Source organism: Oculina patagonica, chromosome 3, assembly GCF_052425735.1.
Source record: "Oculina patagonica isolate OP01 chromosome 3, crgOcupat, whole genome shotgun sequence".
In the NCBI taxonomy this organism is placed as follows: domain Eukaryota; kingdom Metazoa; phylum Cnidaria; class Anthozoa; order Scleractinia; family Oculinidae; genus Oculina; species Oculina patagonica.
The window spans coordinates 10889074-10910887 of record NC_135760.1 but is presented as its reverse complement, the minus strand read 5'-3'; the positions used below and the strand labels follow the sequence as shown (position 1 = coordinate 10910887).

The following is a 21814-nucleotide window of genomic DNA, read 5'->3' as shown; positions in this document are numbered from 1 at the left end:
CTGTGTCTGGCCTGAATAAGAATACAGTTGGGCCCCGATGGGTCCATGAGTTCTCAGAGTTCTGCTCGTAAACTGTAACGTTTGCAAGTTATAGATGAATTAGTGTTTCTGAATTAAAGTGAAACTGTTTTTATTTTCTGAAAACCAGAAAGGCTGACCGTACGATTGAATTGAAATATAATTTGGAAATATGATAGTTCAATCCAACTGTAGGGTCAGCCTTTCTGTTTTACAGTTGCTTGCAGTTGACTTATCCCTACATTTTTGCTGATCAGATCCACCAGGATCTGGTTCCTTGTTTTGTGCGTTGACCTTTCTAAGGTTTAAAGTTTTGCTTATTTTGTAAGTTTTCTACTCTGTAGAATTTTATTTTATGGCAAACATAAGTAAACTTTAAGGAAATAGTAAAGTTTATGGATGACATTTTTTGAGGTATTAAAAGTAAAAACATAGTTGAGTGGTCTGCTTTGCGACAGCCTTTGTTCACAAATATTTATTATAAAGTAATTATCCCCAATCCCAGTGAATGACTTCTAGCTCAGTTGGTAAGGCAGCTTACCGTACAGGAGGTTGAAAGTTCGAGCGTACGCACATGCATTAAGTATGTGCATTATAGCTTCATCAATTTTCCAACTATTAAATAATACCAATGGACCTCAAAGTCTACGTTCTTGTTACCTTGAATGTTTTTTTTCTTCATATTGCCAGGCTGGGCAATATCCAAGGCTGAGTGATCCCAATTATTTACTTCTTTTAGGTAAGTTGTGAGGTAAATTATTACGAAAATCAATTAAACTGTTGAATATTCCAGAATTTTCATATTGCTGTCCCAGCCAGTTTTAACAAATTAATTTCAGAAATTCCTGCAGCCCTGCATGCTGCATCTCCTTAAGGTATTAGAACTGCTATAAGGTCAAAAATAAACCATACCTTAAAACTCGCTCCTTTCAAAGATATTAATTAAGTTAACACAAATACAAGAGATGGGGGCTTCTTTTAGCTTAGAAGCGGAGAAAAAAAAGGCGAAAGTTGGTTGCTACCATCGCCATTTTGCGATGTTAATGATTAGCGCTCTGCCATCCGAGTCGATATGACCTCGCGTTGACAGCAATGTTACATGAATCGGCTTTACAACATGCGATCGTATCTACGCAGTTCGAGCGAAGTTTTAGTAAAAGACGGCAAAATTCTTTCGTATTTCATCTTCAAATATAATTCGAAAGCATCGACTAAATCTATGCCTGTTGTTAAGCCTTCTAAAGCTCGCAAAGAAGCTGTCTTGATATCCGACCCTCGCAGAGCCCAGAGAAGACGCAGCTTGAGTTCCGTAACGCAATTGCGAAATCTGGCGTTGCTATGTGTATCATATTTGTTTACGCCGCCATGTTTTCTCCGACAGTAATCGGAAAAATCCATATTTTTTCGTGCTTGTTCTTGTAGCAATCGTAACAATGCGGCCTTAAACACAATGAACAGCGGTCTACCTCTGAGAATTCAATATGGCGTCGAAAAAAACAAAGCGTCGAACGCACATTTCGCTGCTTACATTCGCTAATTTCGCCGCTGTAACAGACCGCCTCGAAAGGTACTTGCAATTTAAAGGTGTAGAATTGTCAGATCTCGGTGAAATTTGCACTGTTTATTTGTATAATGTCGAGGAAACTGTGTGTGAATACCCGGAGCGGCCCAGACATTTTTGACAAAATTATGGCTGTTCAAAGTTGAGGCACACATAAAAATAATTAGAAGGCTCTATCTCCAGAAGTAAATGCTGGCATACTCCGGGTATTTGTAGGTAATTAAACTTTTCTATCATAAATTGGCTCCAGTTGAAATTATCTCTGTATCTTTCAAAGGAAAGCCGTAAATCGGCAATCTTTAATTGCATGAGCCTGCGATTTAACCGTGAATTCACGCCTAAGGTGTGAAAATTGACACCTTGTATATCATTTTCCTGACTGTCCAGGTCTTGTTTTATAAGCCTAAGTAACTTTTATTTTGAAAAATTATTTAACGTTTGAGATATTAATTTTCAAATTGGACATGTTTATAGCAGTTCTACTACCTTAACCGCCAATGTTGTTGACAGTAATACACACTTCAACTATGCTGGAAAAATGATCTTGTTTGAATTCATTTGTTACCGGTGAAGAAAATAGAAAAAATTCTTTTAACCAAGCTTTTATTTGCTGTTCTACTAATTATTTATTTAGTGCCTTGATCATCAACAATTCTAATTTAATTACTGAGTTGTAAATTATATGCAAAAAAGCAATGATTGGAATTTTTCAGCGACAGTAGAACAATTTTAAAGTGGATAGGACAGCAATATGAAAATTCTGACCCATTACACAGTTCATCTGAGAAATAGTAGATTATAAAGTAAACTAAGAACAGTTACTATTATACTAATGCTGGAATCTCTAAAAGTTTTCTAAGGGCCTCTTTGTATGATCCCAGTTGACTGGGCTGGCCCAGTTACCGAGATCTCCGCTCACTCATGCTTCATTTGCTATAAAGCGTATTTGAAATATTCGTCAGTATCTTGACCAACCAAGCACAGAAAAATTGGTTCACGCCTTTGTGTCCTCTAAACTGGACTACTGTAACAGTCTCTTGTATGGTCTCATCCGATGTCATATCCGATGTGTGCTCATAGAATAACTGTTAAATATTACGAAAGAAAAAAAAAACAATAAGCAGTATAAGCCACACCAAAACACTAAAATCCCTGGTAAAAAAAAAACATTGCAGGACTTCAAAGATGATGAGTATTTTTCAAAGATTGATGATGGCATTAGGATTTACTTGGTTTCTGCAGTCTTAAAAAGCCCTTGAACTTTGGCTGTCATTTTGAAAAGTCTATGAATCTGCTCAATTTCTTAAAAATTTCGTCAACTTTTTTTAATGTCTTGAAAGTTCTTGGAATTTGAAACACCATTCTACTTTTGTTGATGCATATTTTTATTTTGGAGTACAATTTGCACTTCCCAACAAAAGGCAATAAGGCTTGTGTATTTGTTTGGGTTTGCAATATCCGGTAGATATAGCCTTATTCACCCATTGAACAACCGTATATTCTGGAGGTGTCCATAATGAGATTGAGGTTCAACTGTTTCAACAGTAATGAGTACTGATATTTGTATTTCCTTTGGCTGTTCTGACTTGTCCACTAAAATTAAATAAGTTGAATAATTATGATCAAGGCATAAAATAGTACTGTTGAATATTTGACAAATTAAATATTTTTCCAGATAGCACTGCTCTGTCGTAAACTGATGTGGGAAATGGAAAGCAAGAACCCTGTAAAAATCATAAAAGGTATTTCTATCAGTTGTGTGTTGTGCAGAGCTATTTTTCTTAATATTGTTAATTTTAAATGCTGTATGAACCATTTTGAACGTGAAACATTTAAGTTCATTTTAAAACAGCTAAAAAACTAAGAGCACTAGTACTATTTGAGCTCAGCAGGAAAGTTCCTAGACTTCTGTATGTTTTAATTTACATGTACAAGCTCAAAAATAACATTTCAGTTCATACATGTATGCATGATAAGTTTGACATTTGACTTAACCATGTCCTTCGTAGACGATAATATACAGTGTTCATTTTACTGCCTTGTTTGAGATATGGGTTTCATCTACAGCAGTTTAGAGTGTGCCGGGTAAAAAAGGATTTATTATAAATTCTTTTATTCATATTTAGGTGGATATGAGGAATTTTCCGCATTGTACCCATTTCTTCGTACTCAAAAAATCATATATATATGCCCAGCTGGGTGAGTTTGTATTTATAATGTAGAAATTGTGACTGCATATCATCATTCTCACTTTTAAGTACTGAGAGCTATTACATGTACATTGCTGATGTTCATTCGGCACTTGAGGCTTCTTTAACGCTGTTAGTGGAATGCACAGTGGCCTATATATGGTTAGCCGGCTGACCTCTAAAAAGACACTTTACCATATTTATTGCATGCATCCTAAATTTTGCCTCATGATGTGAACGTGTTTTACAATGTAGATGTGGATCCCAATGTTTTGAGCACTTTAGTTTCTGCTTAAGTTAAAGTTTGTATACTTGTATAAACAATTCACCTCAATTTGGCTGCCATCAGACCTAATGGACCAGGGTATCCAACATCTCTTAATTTGCTCTAGTTTAACCTATAAACTAGGCTTTGAGCTCCAACATTTCACATGAAATGGATTATCAAAACCGAACCTATTTCGCGATGAAGTTTATACACAATACAAGTGGCAAACGTACTTTGCACAGAAATGGAGTGACGTTCGATGTCTATAATTATCAGTTCTTAAATACAAGGCAAGCTTTGTAGTGCAGTGCAGATACTGATAGGCAACTTGGCAAGTACTAAATGAAAAAAGATATCCTGGTTTGCCGAGACATTTCACTGAGTAATATGTTCAATTTTGCGTTGTGATAAGTGACAAGTATTCATTATATTCCTGGGCCAGAACATTGAAATGTTCCCTTGAAATAATTCAGTCTAGACATGTAAACAGAACTGCCTTGACGTTCAAAGGGAAACCAAACTATATTATTTACGTGTATTTATCTTATCATTTCGCCGTTTCGCCATTTCGCCATTTCGTGTTTTAAACACGCCCGCTTTGGTCTTACTTTATATAAAGTCTACACTTAGGCTAGGGGCGTTAAATAGATATGAGGCGTTTATCAGAGAGAGGCGTTTATTTCACTTTAACTGAAACAATGTCAACAAAACAATTAAGACATGAAGTTTGTTCGCAGATCAAGAGTAAGACAAAAAGCAGAGTTTGTGAGTTAGGAGTCTAATCTATTCTGTGCAAATGCAAAGCCTGGAGATGTTTTTCACAGTTCCATATCAATGTTAACATTGACTCAGGGAGAGGCCGTCCAAGCGCTCTCCGGAAAGTCTGTTCGCAGACTAACCAATCCAATCCAACATCCTGCTGCATCTAAACGCAGTGTGTAACAAAAACATCATTCTTTGTTCTTGGGTGAAGCACCTACTAAAACTGCAGATTGATTTTGAGCAACAATAAATTAACATACTTTGCTGGTACTGTCCCATTAAAAAATTATGTGTGATTCTTCAAATATAAGTAAATCAATATTACTTTGCATAGCTGTTAGTTTTTACAATAAAATGTGGTGCTGTTTCTCTGTATGATACTGTAAGAAAACTGCATAATACTGAAAGGATAAGAATGAAAAATAAAAACAGTAACATGAACATGAACAACAACAGATGAGTAACAAAAGAGTCAAGAAACTATGCTCTTTTATAATTACCTTGAACAAAATTAATCTTAACCCTCACAGCTCAGCTATTATATACAGACTACACAAACAACAAACTACAATGGATTTGATGTGGAATAATAGAACAACTGTCTGAAGTACTTCTTGGCGCTAAATAAAGTTGAAAAAAATAATACACCTTTACTTTGTTTTTATTTTTATATGTTAACATTATTGTTTTACCAGAGGGAGAAAAGGACTCAGCGGAGGTTGAGAAACCAGTTGAACAGCCAAAGAAAGAAGGACCCAGCTCATCAGAAAAGGTTGATAAAATGTGCAAGTTCATCTTAACTCGCAAGACACATCTGACCGTATCCGAACCAGAGCCATGCTCTGTCATGTTTATCACCATGCTCTACATGATCGCTGGTTTGAAGCTCGTGATCTGATGCTGATGTCACATCTACAGGAGTCCATCCAACATTCTGACATTCCAACACAGGTTTGTTAAATATGTAGTCTGAGTTGTAGGTTCTCTTTTTAAATAATTTTAGGGTTTTCAAAATGTTTAAAAGTTGGCATCAGCAACTACATGTAGCTGAGTAGGCGGCTGTGACACTGAGCTTGTTTCTCATGACCTGATTGCTATGACTACAGTAACTGGTGACATATAATCAAGAAGCAAGTGGAACTCTGGCAGTCATCAGCAAGTTTTGAAAACCCTGATTGTTTGGCAGAGGAGGATTGGTTTTACTTCCTTCTGGTATAAATTCTTGGCTTCATGACACTTAAAATCATTTTGTGAAATCAATGTTAGTCTGTCTAAGTTACTATTGGGTTTAGATGTTGTGGTTCAATTTTATTCTAAGTACATTCTGGTATTTTCATTTGTTTTCACTATCATATGCCACCATACACCAGAACAAAGGAAAAAATGAAATTGACCATAGATAAAAACAAGCTGTCAACTGCCGTAGTTCCACTGACTACTTGATTATATGTTTGCCTGTTACTCTGGTTATAGAAACCAGCTTGCGACAAACAACTCTGCCGGTGTTGTCACAGCTGCCTACTTTTTTAGTTGCTGACGCCTTCTTCATAACATTTTGAAACCCCTGCAACATAGATATTCTTCATGCATGTATGAGTATCCGCACGTTTCCCACAAGCTGAGTATGTGCAGTTACTGAGCCAGGGTTACACATGTGGTAGATCACGTAGTAGAGCAAGTGAGGCTGGTCTAGTCTCGTGTTGAGTCTGTCTGGTTGTCATACTGCTGCATGTTCCATGAGAGTTGGCCACAGGCATTCATCTTGCCTTTAGCCTTAGTAAATGAAACATACAAAATCATGGTTAGCCAGGGTTGCAATACAGGTTGTACACTGTCATAGAAATGACTTATACACAGATGTGTGTTTTGCTTGCCTTTAAATGTAAGGTTTGTCTTGACATTGGACAATTTGGTGAACAGTTAAAATTCTGCTCATAAGCACTCCCAAAAACAAGTCCCCTGAAAGTGGAGTGCCACATTAAATAAAGTTCTTATGTTATCTTTATCTAAAGCTCTCCCAAGTGTTAGATGTGTGCTTTTACTTACTTTCATGCAGCAGCTCTACTGATGATAAGTCCTCTATTGAAGGCTAGGGCCTGTATCATATTTTATGTTCCTTTTGATAACCCCTAAAGTGAAATTAGAGATTGAACTTTAATTTTTGATCTTTGTCCAGTTCAGTGAAATTTTTAAATGCAACCCAAGAATTTGAAGAAGCAGTTTGTGATGCAAATAAGATAAAAAAAATTATCATCTGTGTTCTTTTTTGTGCTGTCTAGATTCTCTACAATAGGACAATGGTACAGCTTGGCCTGTGTGCCTTTAGGCACGGCATGATCAAGGATGCCCACAATGCACTGCATGATGTGCAATCAAGTGGAAGAGCTAAGGAACTTCTTGCACAGGTCTGTAGTGTTGTTATAGTGGGAACAAAATTAGCAAGTAAATATAGCCATGACAATCACAGGATTATGGAAGTAAGAGACATGTTTGGCTTTTTAACTCTCAGTATTTGGGGTGAAAAATGTAATTAATATCAAATTTTGCCAAGTGCCTTTTGTAGAATCCGTGCGTCACCATCATCATTGGCGTCGGCAGTGTCAACGTTGCTGTTGTTATTTTCATCATTTTCATCTGCATTATCATCATAATCATCATCATCATCATCATTTATCATCATCATCATCATCATCATCATCTTTATCATTATCATGACAGACAGCTTTTAAATAATTTACCCAGCCTTCAGGTGTAAAAGAGAAGTACATGTATGGTACCACAGGTAGCCCAAGCTCCTAAAGGAGCCGTCAACATATAGACCACATACGACATTGCGTAATAACGTTATTATAAGGGTTTGTATGGGAATATAACGATCGTAAAAAATAATTCAAAATAGAGGAAAAATATCCAATAAAATTCACTAAACTATCCTCTTCTGTCTATATCTTGTGTTTCTATGCCGTTTGGAGGCGATTTGAAGCCATTTCAGTGGGTTTTAGGTTCGCTGGTTTCCTATCATTTAAGGGTTTGTATGGGAATATAACGATCGTAAAAAATAATTCAAAATAAAGGGAAAAATATCCGATAAAATCGACTTACCTATCCTCTTCTATGCAAATATTTTGTTTCTATGCCGTTTGGGGGCGTTTTGAAGCGATTCCAGTGGGTTTTAGGTTCGCTGGTTATATAGAGAGGAAACCAGCGAACCTAAAACCCACTGGAATCGCTTCAAAACGCCCCCAAACGGCATAGAAACAAAATATTTGCATAGAAGAGGATAGGTAAGTCGATTTTATCGGATATTTTTCCCTTTATTTTGAATTATTTTTTACGATCGTTATATTCCCATACAAACCCTTAAATGATAGGAAACCAGCGAACCTAAAACCCACTGAAATGGCTTCAAATCGCCTCCAAACGGCATAGAAACACAAGATATAGACAGAAGAGGATAGTTAAGTGAATTTTATTGGATATTTTTCCTCTATTTTGAATTATTTTTTACGATCGTTATATTCCCATACAAACCCTTATAATAACGTTATTACGCAATGTCGTATGTGGTCTATATGTTGACGGCTCCTTTAGGAGCTTGGGCTACCTGTGATGGTACTGTCTCTAATCAAAGTATTATTTATCAAGATGCACTGTTTTAATTTTTGTTAGGGTTTAATGCAACAAAGACAGTATGAACGAACCCCAGAACAAGAGAAGATTGAGAAGAGGAGACAGGTATTGTAACTGAAATATTCTTTGTCATGAGACTGATGAACATACATTGGTTGTAGTTGGGAGGGGAGGGGGAGAGGGGTGTCAGGAAGGCACCCCTGGGGACATGGATGCAGTTGTAAGCAGATTACTTTTGTAGAGGGCTACACAAATTTGACATCACATGCATCACAACCACTGAATAATACTGCAGTGACCCATTTTTATGATAAATTGCAGGGGTTGGCTAGTCATGGCGCAAGCCTATAGACATCTGAGGCACCCATCCTCCATGTTAAGCCAAATGTGGCAGTTGTGTTAATAATCACAAATGATCCACCTCATTGCTGTATTTTCTGAATTTCAGGTTCCATTCCACATGCATATTAATCTTGAACTGTTGGAGTGTGTTTACTTAACTTCAGCAATGTTGATGGAAATCCCTTGGATGGCTGGTATGTATTAAAGTGCATTTTTACTTTGCCATTTTTTGATGGCTCTTCTCAGCCAGTTGAGGAACAAATGACTGCTTATACAGTAACCAGTGGTCAACTTGAACTCCTTTGCTTCTCAAACTTGTTTTTAGTGAGCAATTTGTGACAAATTGATCATTCACATAATTCAAATGGCAGTAGTGGCCAGTGCCATACTTTTTCAGTATTTTGGGCCCTTGAAAGATTGAAAAATTGAGTTGCAGTTAAATAAGGGTTTTCTTCAATACACTTGTGACTTTTCATTTGTTGGGTTTAAAGTGCTTAAACATTTTGTGACTGCATGTATTTAGTTTAAAACCTATCTGTCTTTTTATTTCAGCCCATGCATATGACTACAGACCACGTATTTTTAGCAAGAGTTTTCATTATCAGTTACGACAAAGTGAAAAGCAAACCTTGGTTGGTGAGTATACATAAATGTTTTTTTCCTTGACTTGTGATCACGTAAGCCATGTGTTCATTCAATAGACAGTGTTAAGCGACAACATGAAACAATAGCAGTGAATGAATAATTTTTCTTGATGTGATAGTAACAGTCATCTTCATTTTAAAAAATATCATAAATTGAGGTTGCGCTCATATAATTTATTATCGGGTCCGGATAATCTGCGAGCCACAAGCCATGAGAGCCATTTCGGTTGGCCTAAGTAGCACTTCTTTTAGCCTAAATAGCACTCCAGTTAGCCTAAATAGCACTCTGGTTAGCCTACAGTTGGCTTTGGTAGCTTGAGTTAGCCTTTTATTGGGGATTAGGAATTTCTGGCTCGCATTGCTCGCAATTGGCTTGCGAGTCATGCGAGCCATTCAGGTTAGCCTAAATAGGACATTGGTTAGCCTACATAGCACTTCGGTTAGCCTACAGTTAATTTAGAGCTTGCAGTTAGCCTTTTATTGGGATTTGGGATTTCTGGCTCGCTGGCTCGCATATTATCCTATCTCCTTATATCTCTGGGTAAACAGACGAAAATACTTGTCAGTCTTTGGGTATTTTTCAGCCTATTATTGTATTTTACAGGCCGCTGATAATTATTTCTATACTTTTGCATCAATTTCAGGTCCACCAGAGAGCATGCGTGAACATGTAGTGGCTGCGTCTAAAGCTATGAAAAAAGGAGACTGGAAACAATGCAAGGACTACATATTAGCTGTCAAGGTAAACTTAAAATAATGGAATTATGTGTACTAACTGGCTTATGGAAAATGTTAATCCATCAATAAATTTATTTGTTGCCACGAGGATTTGGCATGTTGTGCTGTCTTGCACCATTGCATTTTTTTTTTTTTGCCTTTTGTTTGTTTGCTGGATGCCTGTTAGCTTTCTAAATGGACAAATTTTAATCGACCGGCTGACTGACTGGCTGATGGACAGATGGTCGGACGGATGGACAGATTGATTGATTATTTGACTGATTGATTGATGTTTTATGATCTTTTTTTCTCTGTTACATGATAGGTATGGAAATTGTTTCGCCAAACGGAGCAGGTACAAGAAATGTTAACAAGGTAACAGCTATTTTGTTATTTTTTGCAGATTTCTTATGTGACTGTGGATAAAATGATCAAATAAAGATTGTCGTTTGAACTGAAGCTATGATGTACATGTAGCATAGATAATGCACATGAAAGCAACTGCAAATTGAGCCTGCCATGATCTTGCCATGCAAGTTAAAATGTTCTTGTAAATTCTATTTGTTTTCTTTGTGGTAAGCATGATTGTCACTTATCTATTTTATCTTTTTTCTCACAGAAAAATTCAAGAGGAAAGCCTCAGGACATATTTGTTCACATATAACTTACAGTGTATATGACTCGTTGAGGTACAGTTTTAGTAAAGCAACAAACTAAATGGATTTGATGATTATTATAATTATAATTAATTGTTTTAATGCTTTCTCTTTCTTGTTAATCTAAAGTCATCCACCTATCTTCAGAGGCGGATCCAGGGGGGTGGATTGGGTGGCTTTCCACCCCCCTTCATCCACCAGAAAAATGAAAATAAACATGTTTGTTCTGGCTTAATGTAACAAAACATGTGTGTATAATTTTAAGAGCTTTCAAGAGTTGCTTTAGCCTTGCTGGAATGATTTTCTTCTCAATTTACATCTTTTTAGCGAGTTTTCTTACTGTTTTTTTTCGCATCGAAGCGATTTCACAAACAAGCTTAAAGTCGCCAAAGTTTTCCCAAGGCCACTTTGCTAAGGGCTAAAAATTTCCATGCACGTGGGTGAGCAAAAAAACGTATATCTGTTCTTTCCTGTAAGTTTGTTGCCTGTCAACTTTAAATTTTAATTACTGTTCATTTCATAAGAACTAGAGTTTTTCTCCAAAATATAATTCAAATTGAGGAAAGAATATTTTGCCAAATTATCAAGGAAAGCAGCGGTTAAATAACTTAATTGACAGCTGTTTAAGCTGCTCAGAATCGCAGAAATCACGTCTAAGAGGCTTCAACTTTTCAAAAAATTTTGAGGGGGCATGCCCCCAGACCCCCAGGGGGATGGAGCCTACGCCTCCATAAAATATGGGCCTCAAGCCCAAAATTATTTTTTCAAAATATTGCCTAAAAGCCCGAAACCCCCTCTAGATATTTCCCTATAAAAAACTGGGGCTTGAACAATATAGTAAACAAAAAGATTGGTAAACAGCCACCCCCCTTTGAAAAATCCTGGATCCGCCCCTGTATCTTAACATTCAGCCGTGTGCAATTAATTGGTGTAGCATTATTGGCTAATAGTACCTGACTGAATTTTTTTGCTGTTTCTGCATCGTTAACATAAAAAAATATCATATCTTTTAAAATGTACTTTTGCATAAATAATAATAAAAAACTTGGGAGCTCCGCTTTCAGGCTTGGCTAAATCTATTTAATAAGACTTTGTATATCTCTTTACTTGTAGCCTGTACACGTTGGCTGAAATGTTTGATTTGCCTCCATCTGTGGTACACAGTACTATTAGCAAAATGATCATCAATGAGGAACTACAGGTTTGCAATGTTTCTTTTTCTTGCTGTACTCGTAGCAAATTGAGAGGAAATTGTTGAATGGATGTCACCTCTCAGGATTTCTCTTTTTGTGATGTTACTACTTTTGGGGCCATTTCACTTGTGGAGTGCTTCTCTCTCATTAACAACATGTATACTGTATTCTTATGTACAGCTGGAATTTTCACACACAAAGTTTCATCCAAAAACAGACCTGAGGTTTTTTTAATTGAAAAATTCCCAGAATATCACATGTAAGTCCCTCGAAAAATCAGCCTACCAAAAAAGGCTTGAAATTAATAAAGCCAAGGTTCTTCAGTATTGAAATGCACCTATTGTCTTAGTCTACCGTTCTTGCCAAGGATGTCTGTGGCCTGATCCTGATAGGGGTACGCTGGTAACACAACTGGTAGAGTGATTGAAGGCTCAATAGGAATTCAAATTTCATTCAGGTGTAAACAAAAGTATGTAATGTAATTCTTCTTGCCCCAGGCCTCCTGGGATGAGCCAACACAGACAGTGGTAATGCACCGAGGAGCCGAGCCTTCTCTCCTGCAGAGCCTGGCACTACAATTGGCAGACAAGGTAAAACACTTTGTCACAGTCAAGTCAACTTGCTTTTTAACCTGAAGCTAATAAGAAATAAATGAAACAAATTCCGTAGTTTTTCCTTGTTTTGATTTCTTTTGTTCATTTTGTATCCATAAGAAGATGTTAATTTAGGAAGCACATATTAGAGTTCATATGTTTTCGTATTTATGCCGTCAATGTATTTGAATAGCCCAAGTTCACAGACAAAGGAATATTTGAAAATTTGCATTTTTAACTAGAAAGCCAAAAAGTCATATTAGAATTTTGATATTTGGGATTGCATATTATCCTAGCATTGGTTTTCATTTGGTCACATGAGGAACAGATTGGTATTTAACACTGTCTTCACTAAACCTATTTGGAGATTCCTAGCTTTCACATGCTGGTTATCTCAAGTACTGTTTTGTCGGTGTTTTTCAGGTCAGCAATTTAGTAGAAAACAATGAACGTATCTATGACACAAGGCATGGAGGATTTGTCCAGTTCAAGGACAGGCAGGGTAAGAACTGCTTAATTATTTTCTTCTCTGGACAACATTTACCTGCAAATAGATGAGTTTTGCACAAGTGATACTCGCAGTCACCTCTCACATTAAACCACTCTAAAGCTTTGATTTATTGTCAAACCAGTGAAAAGTTAACTAGTGTGGCAAGAGACTGAAAGCCATCCTCCTCAGTAAAATGCAGACTTGTCAACACCATTTGTCAAAATAATTTTGTTCAAGTATCAGAAGTATGGCACATTTACACTCAACAATTGAATTGATTGACCACGACCAAATCAGTGCACCGGTGTTATGTTACTGAACCAGCTAAATATAATTTTGGTGGAAATTTAACATGACCTGTAATCTAAATGGTTAATTTTTGGGAAGGCTTATATTTGCTAACTGAAGCTCTCAGCTATTTTACTGTTTTAGTCAACACTGTTTTTCTCCCTTTCAGGCCAAGGCCGCTATCGTCGACAAAATCAGCAACATTATGATCGACAAGACAGGCCAGAAAAACAGGACAGACAGGATCGATACAACTGGCAGGAGAGATACGGACGACAGCATGACAGGTCTTACCAAAAGTCACAGTCATCTTACTGAACTAGACACAACCTGCACAACTAACCAAGGATTATCAGGGGGCATTTTATTGTCCTGTCTGTGATTCAAGTCAATGTTGTTCTTGTAAGAAAATACCGTGAAGTTTCATTGATATATAAGCCGAGAAGAACTCCACTGGTGAACAAGAACTAGAAATAATATTGTAAAGTATATTATTTTATTGCTGGGTATTCAGTTTTGAAATCTTCAAATGTGTGAACATCTTGTAAGCGAATAAAACTAACAGAAACCTGTGATAACCTGTACTTTGATGGAAGTATTATTTCTCCCAATATTGCAAGAGACTGTTGGTTTAGACTAGGTGGGCTTCCAATTTTTGAAGTTTTCGCACCCAAAATCTCCATTGGTGCACGATATATTAAAGGTTAAATCAAGGTTTTGTTTGTGACTCGTTACTCGTCACAACCACGCAGAAGACTGGGTTCACTAATTATAAGTAACTGTCACGGTGAAGCCTCGCCAGTTTTCACCAGCTTTTTCTGTTAAGAGTTTAATTTGTGGTGTGAGCATAAAAGTATTTCTGGCATTGTATTTAAATATCGAACCTTATCATTACAAAGTTGTTGCTATATTCACATATACCTTTAAAATATGAACAGAGGTTCAATTCCCTGCATACAAAGTTTTAGGCCTACCATATTTATTCGATTAGGCACCCAACCTCGAATAAGCGCCCACCTCAAATAAGCGCCCACCCTGAGGTAAGAAAAGTTAATAAGTGCCCCGCCTCAAATAAGTGCCCACCCCCACCCCGCTTTAAAAATACTGAAGTGCATAAGAGGAGTACTTTGATTATAATTGAAATTGAAATTGAAGTTGACTAAGTACTACTAAGAGACTTCCCTGAAGACCGAGTTTCCTTAGTAATTTATTGAAACTTTCAATGAACAGTTAAAATTCTGCTTTGGTAGATCTTCATGTTTTATTATTATTCATTGTTTTGTTGTAAAATAAACCTACACTTGCGAAAAATTTAATAAGCGCCCAGGGCGCATAATCCAATAAATACGGTTTACAGTTCCCCATTTTTAAGATGCGGGTACCAAAAAATGACTTTGCAGGCCAAAAAAGTATTTCCACGGCTTTTGAGAAACCGCCCCTGAGCATGATTCCCTCTTTTCTTTTAGAAGCAGCCAATTCCCAACACTCCAGCTGTTCAACAAATATCTAATGGTGTGCGAACAGGTCCATTATTGAGTTTCATTGTGTAGTTCCATAAAATATCCATATCTCCCCCATGCAAGGGATTTTTTATAAGAATCCCCCACCCCTCTGGAAATTCCAATTAAACTTCATACATGTCTAAACATTTGTTGATCAAAGAAACCCCCCCCAATCCACCAGGAATTTCCAATCCCTTCTGTGTGTGTGTGGGGGGGGGGGGGGAGAGTATGGACATTTTCTGGAACTAAAGTCTCTTCACATACTTGTGCAATCTCAATTTATCACCGTGGCAAACATTTTCCACAATCTTGTTGATTTGGTACTAGTGTTTGTTGTCTGATAACAATGGGTGGGGGGGGGGGGAGACAGTTGTTTTGGTGGCTTCTTGGAGAATTGGCCATTTGTTTGGTCTGAGTGAATCCCGGAAGACCACCCCATGAATTACTAAAGAAGTATACTCAGCGAACATTTCGTTCGAAGAAATGTTTCTGTTTTGTGATTTGAATTCAAAATATTTACTGCAAGATCCCCCCCACCTTCCTCTCAAAAACCGAATAAGCTTGTTGGCATGAAAACTACTAAGCCAACATAGGTTTATATTATGTTGCAGGAGAATACATAATTTGGTCAGCTAAATTTTGAGCAAGGATAGCCAAACATAGTTCTGCCTAACCGACGTTTTGGCAAATTATGCTACCTTCTTCAGGGGCTAATGTTTCGCCGTTAAAAAGTTGTTTTTAACGGCGAAATAGTTTTGTCCCCATGAAGAAGGCAGCATTGCCGAAACGTTGGGAACAGTTTTTTTGACTACAGCGTAGTATTTACATATTTTGTCATTTATACATTCAGCACCTACGCTGTGCAGGGTTTCAAATTTTGATCACTATAGTTCTGCCTAAACCCCAATAGTATATTTAGCTAAAATTGAACACGACACAGAACTTCACACAAACAATATTTATTCCGAACTGGACAAGAGCTTTGCTCTATTTACATACTTGACCAGTTACTACTAAGATAAGTTAAAGTCGGCAATAATGCGAGATCAAAAAGTTCATATTCTGCAGTTGTGAATTATTTGATACAGTTCAAATGTTTTTGTACAGAGGTCACATTAACACCTCAATTAACTATAAATTAAGCTGCAAAATGGAGCAAATCAGCTCGCACTAGGTTATATGAATATTTTTATAAATGCATAACATAAACAAAACCATGGCAAGAGAAGGAATGAGTAGGACAGCTTTGCCCCACCCCCTCTCCCACCTACTATGGTTGACTCGAGCGATCATTTGCTAAGATAATTTATTTGTCAGATGCTCTAATGTAGTGCAATAAGCAACTGCGCTGACCGACTTTGTAATTACATGTAAAATCATTAAACTATAAGACAATTACACTATCTTGTAAAAACAATTGGTTGACCTTTAGAAATCAAGGGAAGAGTGGCAACTTTGCCCAAAAATCCTGCAAATTGTTAAATGTCAAATAATTATTCTTGCAAGCAAACTGATTCACATTTAGATATTTCTTTACTATAAAAATCCTGCAAAACCTTTCATGGCTTGAAAAAAAAAAAAAACCAGCAGTGAACGAAGGCTGGAAAATATTATACGCACTGAAAATTGTTTAGCCGAAGCTTGCCTTGATTTGTAATGGTCGAATTTTAGCGCCATTTTCTTTTCAACTCGCAAGGAGGACCTCTCGGGAAACACAACATTTTTTTGATTGGATAATTTCGATCCTACATCCCAACAAAATGTCGCCAAGCGTTGTTTTTCATTTCAGTTTGACAGTTTCACGCTTCTGGTGAAGGCTGGGTTTTCTGAGTGCTGCTGGCTACAGAATAGTCTTCAGAGTTGAAAAGTTTTGTCTGCTACAATTCCTTGGAGTTGAAAAGTCAATTTCGTTTCAAAACATGCTACATGAAGCAAACACAACTTTCAAACAAGCAATGGATTTGCTACCGTCGATAAAACAGCTAAGAATGATGTTTTGTTTTGTCTTTCTTTCTGTGTACAATTTTCTTTGAATTTAGTAGCTTATTAAAGTGTTTTTGCCTGATATATTTGTGGTGTTTGCAACATGTCTTCTCCTAACACGATATTTTAACTGGTATTTAGCTGAGTGACCTTTGTTTATCAAAAACTCCGTAAATATAAAACCACATCTTACACAAGATGTTTGAATCATTGTCAAATGATATAAAACACAAATTCATCTTACCTAGACACCTGTTGTTGTATTGAAGATGTAAAGCGACTTCAATCTTAACATGATTCATATCTTCACGCATAAGTCACTGACATGAAAACTTCTCTTCATTTATTTTAAGATCGTTTTGAGTTTTTTTTTTTACGGAGTTTCTGTCTTGTCTTTTTCAGTCGGTCACCCAACAACAATAATCTATACAATTTGTTTTGTTACATGATATATTTTGAAAGACAATGACAATAGTTTTGAAATAATTTTAAAAGATGAACTTGCAATTAGGATTAGCATCTTGGATGCGCTGTTCAGCTTCACGTGTTATGTTTGGATTGACTCCATATTATTACTGAGGTCTAACGATTTTACATTTGTATTAACAAGTTTATCACTTAAATAATTTAATCCTTTATCTGTAATGCTATTGTGACTGAGGTTTAACAATTCTAAATTACTTTTTACAATTACTTTACTCAATTGTTTTACACCTTCATCTCCTATCTCATTGAACCTGAGGTTTAAGCCCGTTAGTTGACTATTGTCATTGTCAAACAACTTTGCAATCTCTGCACATCCCAACGAGCCAAAGTTATTATCGGACAAATTTATGAGCGAAATTTGTTGCACATGTTTAAACACATGCACTATTGCTGTACAGTCAGCAGGAGCGAGACTACAACCACTAAAATCTACTGCATTAAAACCAATGTTTTCTAACTTGCTTTGTACTAAGATTGATTCACTGCCTTCGTGAATACATTTAACAACTGTCAGGGCTAAATGTTTTTCGCTGTCAGTCGGCCAACAGGTAAATGTGCGTGGCTCTGACTCGAGTGGCACAAACATCAGCACCGCTTCATTTTCCTCTTCTGTTTTCTCGGGAAGCAGATCAGTAAAGATCTTTATCAATTGCTCATCTCGTTCACCGAGAAGACCAGCCACAAACTCCAACACGACATGCCACTCACCTTTATTAATGTGATCTTTAACAAATGTTCTCAACTCTGCTTCATTCATGGTATCGGTTATATGCTTCGCTGCGAGGAATTCTTGCATTGTCAGATGAATGAAACAGAATTGAGCTTCGTGCTTGAATGGGCCAATTTTACGATCTGGCATCTTATGAAATAGCGAGCTGTTTGCCAATCCCTGCGGTACTTCGCTTGATCCAAAGATAAGTTTTCTTTGTTTTATACCTTTGAATGCAAGTTCTCCTAAGACTTTGAATTTCTCTTCCACTTCAGGAGGTAGTTCGTCTGATTCAATCTCTTCCCGGCTGAGAGGTTTATCGCGATACTGCTCGTTGTGCCTGAAGAAAAACAGTCTGGTGGCAATTTTGTAAATCTGAGTGAGTTTTACAGGAAGGCCACCAGTTAGACCGGTCTCCGTGGAGCACTTGAGCTTTTCGAGAAGGGATGAACAAATTATAAAGCAATTCACAGGAACGTAGCAAAATGAAAACAAGTTCATATTCGAAGTGATGTGATGCCTGATTTGTTCTCCTGCGCCGCTCAAATTTTCCGCTGCTTCTTTCGTGAAATTCTCAACATATTCGTCAACTTGCTCACGTGCAAAGCCGAGAATTTCAAAAGTTCGATGGAATTGGCCATAAAGTTTTTCGATGCTTGACACGGCGGTAGGTCTTGTAGTTGTTAAAACGGAGGCTCCACGGAGAAGTTTGCCGTTCATAAGTTTCGCATAGAGAGTAGCCAGAGGCATCTTCTGTTCAACACTGTCTCTGTAGCTGTCGTTAACGGCCTCGTTATTAATACTTGTTAGATCTTCATCTGCAAGTTTGTCCATGTCGTCGAACAAAATTAGGACTTTCTCCGGATTTTCTACAATGTTATTCCAGACATCATCAGGAAGATGTTCTGTCGGCAAGAATTCGGCACTTTCGAGTAGTTCACGAAGACTGAGCGGTACCAGGCTGAGCCTTTCTTCCGAATTAGAACTCTTGACGTTAAATCTTCTTAACTTAATTAGGAAAGCAATATTAAAGTGGAGCTCAATGTCTTGTGTGTCGTTAAATATTTTACCCGAAGCCCAGTCTCTAAGAAACTTTGTAGAAAATAATGATTTTCCAATCCCCGGGCGACCGATGATCAGTATTTTCTTGTTTTCAGTGTCAACAATATCTTCAGGTCCTTTTGATTTCAAATTTTCAGCATCGAGATCTTTTGGCTTGGGGTATACTTTGAGTTGCTCTTCTCTATCTTCGGGAAAATCGTATCGCGCCCTCATAGGATGAAGAACCAAATTAGTGTAAATTTTGTCAATGTTCAGATCTTTGGTTGATTCGCCATCACCTGGATAAGCTGTAAACAGTGCCTTCAGATCTGGAGGTTTTTCTGTTTTCTCGATGATACTTCGTTTCATCATCTCCAGGAACGATGTGAGGGGAAGCCCTTGTGGTATTTCATTTCGCTCTTGTCGTGTGGTTTCCTGTTCTACTTCTTGTTGTAATTCGACTTGGAGCGGATGAACATAGTTTGTTTTTGTGAGATGATTTCCAAAAAAGTGCATGTCTTTCATGAACGTTCTCCGTTTTACAGCGCGGGATAAGATCCAGATGATCTCGATCAAAATAACAAGAGCAAAAATTCCATTCACCACACTCACAGCGTTCGTCCAGAAGGTTTTCTTCGTTGCCTGTTCATTGTGACACTCGTATATAATTTTTGTTGTGTTCTGAATGTTCGCGTCTGACGCATTCGCTGCACTAGTGCTTTCGGCGAGTGTTAAATCACAAGAAAAGTCGGTAGGAAAGTTGCGTGGATAAAGCACTTGAGTTTGTACGACTATAAAGAGAATTCCCAAGGCGAATCTGGCGGTGAGTTGACAACAGTACGCCGCAAACAGTTTGCGTGTTTCAGGTGGGCGCTGTCTCTCGGCATCTCTGTTTAAATTGGCTTCCAGCAGCTGTTCAACTCTTGACTTTACGAGTAGGGAGTAAATCACGCAAACAATTCCAATAAAGGAAAAATTAACGATCACGAAGGCATAGACAGGAAAACCCAATTTGTTGTGCCGCTTCTCATACTGCTCGAGACACTTTTCTGGTACGAGGTCCATGTTTTTACTTTTCGCACTGCAAGCGAACCTCGGCTCACTGTTATCCATCGCTGCAAAGATGCCGAGTAGTATTACTCCGCATAGCGTCCAAGTAACAACTACTACATGGCTGAGTCGATTAAATGTTTTTGGTGCCAGCCATTCTCTGAGATATTCCATATTGTATGTCGTCTAGCCTTCCCGTTCAATGGATCTGTAAAAATATAAGCATTGATGAAATAAGTTGACAGGTCAATTGATCACTAGTTCGTCCTGGCTTGTTTTACTTTTATTTGTTAGAAATCAGATATCTATTGACAATCTACACATAAAGAATCTGGCATATTAAAGCGTTTTCTTCCGCAGATATCCCCCCCTAATTTGCAAACGTCTAAATTAATAAAAAATAAAAAATTACATTTCACTTAAACGGCTAAAATTACGTTATATCTATAGATAAAATTAATGAAGAAATTTTTCAATATATCAACACCCAAATTTATAATGGTAGTAGGACTGAGTGGAGTCTAATTCGGTCTGTAATCATATACAAAACAAAATTAACAAAATCGGACGACCGCGAAGCAAACGTCTAAATTTGATGAGTTATTGGATTCAATATCCCGTTTCAGCCTGTCTTCGCGCGTTATGGAATTTCGTGGCTTCATTGCGTGCTATGAAACTGATCAAGTTTGCCTGAAGGTTAAGGTGCACGGTTTAGTGCCAGTTGGACGCTTGACAGGATTAGCAGACTTGAGCCACATCACCGATTTTAATGGATTTTTGAACAGCCAAAATTTATATTTGTGTCGCAGGAAACATAAATATAATAGTCTTTTTTTTATTAAAAATTGCTATATTAGAGTACTGAAACTGTTAACGAGCGTCATTGGCTGCGGATGGCTTGGATGGAAATGGATTGCAACTTGAAAAATTAAAGCTTAACTTTTCAAGTCTTCAAAAAAATCGATATTTATAGCCATAGTTTGATTTCTGTCCGCAAAGTAAGGTTATATCTTCCTTTAGATGTTTAAAGATAATGTTTTACATCAGTAAAGATTTCCTACCACTAATTTCAGAACAGTGTAGACCAAAACGTTACGAAATCCCCGTGACATAGCCCCTTTAAATATATCTATCTGTTGAGGACAGAAGTAATTCAAGCAACGACGGCAGAATATGGCTTCAACAATCAACCCGAACATTTTTTAAAATGAGACTCCACTCCTCTTTTCCTCTCTGAGATAAGTTGTAAATTCCATGTATTTTTCGGCTTCTTGGATGCTAAGACGCTGTAATAGATATCACTGCGTAGGATGGAACTGATCAGTTTTGTTTGAAGGTTAAGGGTGAACGTTTCATAATGGAATTGGCGCGCCAGATTGTCGCCTGGCGAGATTAAGCAGAGCTGACCCACATGCACTTTTGATAGATAAATCGAATAAACACATATCAAAAAAGCCAAAAAGTAGGGAGCTACTTGTCAAATCAGAATTGGCACATTTATCAATTTAGGGTTGATAATTAATACCAGCAGCCGACAAAAGAAGGTTTCATCCCGGGGGAGGGGGTCGTGGCTCAAAACAGAGTTTGTGCAGAGTTTGTATATAGTTTGTGCAGTCTGGCCAGTTATTATGAATAACTCCCACGAGAAACTGTCCTTATATTATATTGTTAGCACTCATCTCTTGTGAAGTG

The 21814-nt window shown here is 37.3% G+C and overlaps 4 protein-coding genes and 1 long non-coding RNA gene across 5 annotated transcripts in view; 3 read left to right on the top strand and 2 right to left on the bottom strand.

The window, feature by feature from the left end:
- Positions 1-708: 708 nt before the first annotated feature.
- On the top strand, positions 709-10811 carry LOC144645837 (eukaryotic translation initiation factor 3 subunit C-like). The gene is given in 12 exon segments (XM_078505374.1): positions 709-757; positions 3255-3321; positions 3706-3778; positions 5494-5597; positions 5600-5749; positions 7078-7203; positions 8468-8533; positions 8877-8964; positions 9323-9406; positions 10059-10156; positions 10457-10506; positions 10751-10811. Coding segments are annotated over 10 exon segments (894 nt in total). The 5' UTR covers positions 709-757; positions 3255-3321; positions 3706-3711.
- Positions 1509-21814, top strand: part of LOC144646562 (uncharacterized) — a 30328-nt gene continuing 10022 nt past the window's right edge. The window contains exon 1 of the long non-coding RNA XR_013569452.1: positions 1509-1585. This is a non-coding gene — a long non-coding RNA (uncharacterized LOC144646562). The remainder of the gene's footprint in view (positions 1586-21814) is intronic.
- Positions 11877-13935, top strand: LOC144646548 (eukaryotic translation initiation factor 3 subunit C-like). Its single transcript, XM_078506187.1, has 4 exons — positions 11877-11988; positions 12478-12570; positions 12997-13075; positions 13521-13935. The coding sequence occupies exons 1-4, from the start codon at positions 11920-11922 to the stop codon at positions 13667-13669; spliced, it is 390 nt and encodes a 129-aa protein (XP_078362313.1). The 5' UTR covers positions 11877-11919; the 3' UTR covers positions 13670-13935.
- Positions 15797-21814, bottom strand: part of LOC144646501 (nucleotide-binding oligomerization domain-containing protein 2-like) — a 44827-nt gene continuing 38809 nt past the window's right edge. The window contains exon 3 of the mRNA XM_078506112.1: positions 15797-17088. The gene's annotated coding sequence lies outside the window, so the exon portion shown is untranslated. The remainder of the gene's footprint in view (positions 17089-21814) is intronic.
- LOC144645835 (nucleotide-binding oligomerization domain-containing protein 1-like) overlaps positions 17384-21814 on the bottom strand; it is a 51149-nt gene continuing 46718 nt past the window's right edge. The window contains exon 2 of the mRNA XM_078505373.1: positions 17384-20330. Coding sequence (XP_078361499.1) covers positions 17384-20296 — 2913 coding nt within the window. The 5' untranslated portion in view covers positions 20297-20330. The remainder of the gene's footprint in view (positions 20331-21814) is intronic.

Coding starts and splice junctions, on each gene's coding strand:
- LOC144646548 (XM_078506187.1), top strand. CDS start 11,920: ATGTTTGATTTGCCTCCATCTGTGGTACACAGTACTATTAGCAAAATG. Junction 12,571..12,996: donor CACTACAATTGGCAGACAAG/GTAAAACACTTT, acceptor GGTGTTTTTCAG/GTCAGCAATTTAGTAGAAAA. Junction 13,076..13,520: donor CCAGTTCAAGGACAGGCAGG/GTAAGAACTGCT, acceptor TCTCCCTTTCAG/GCCAAGGCCGCTATCGTCGA.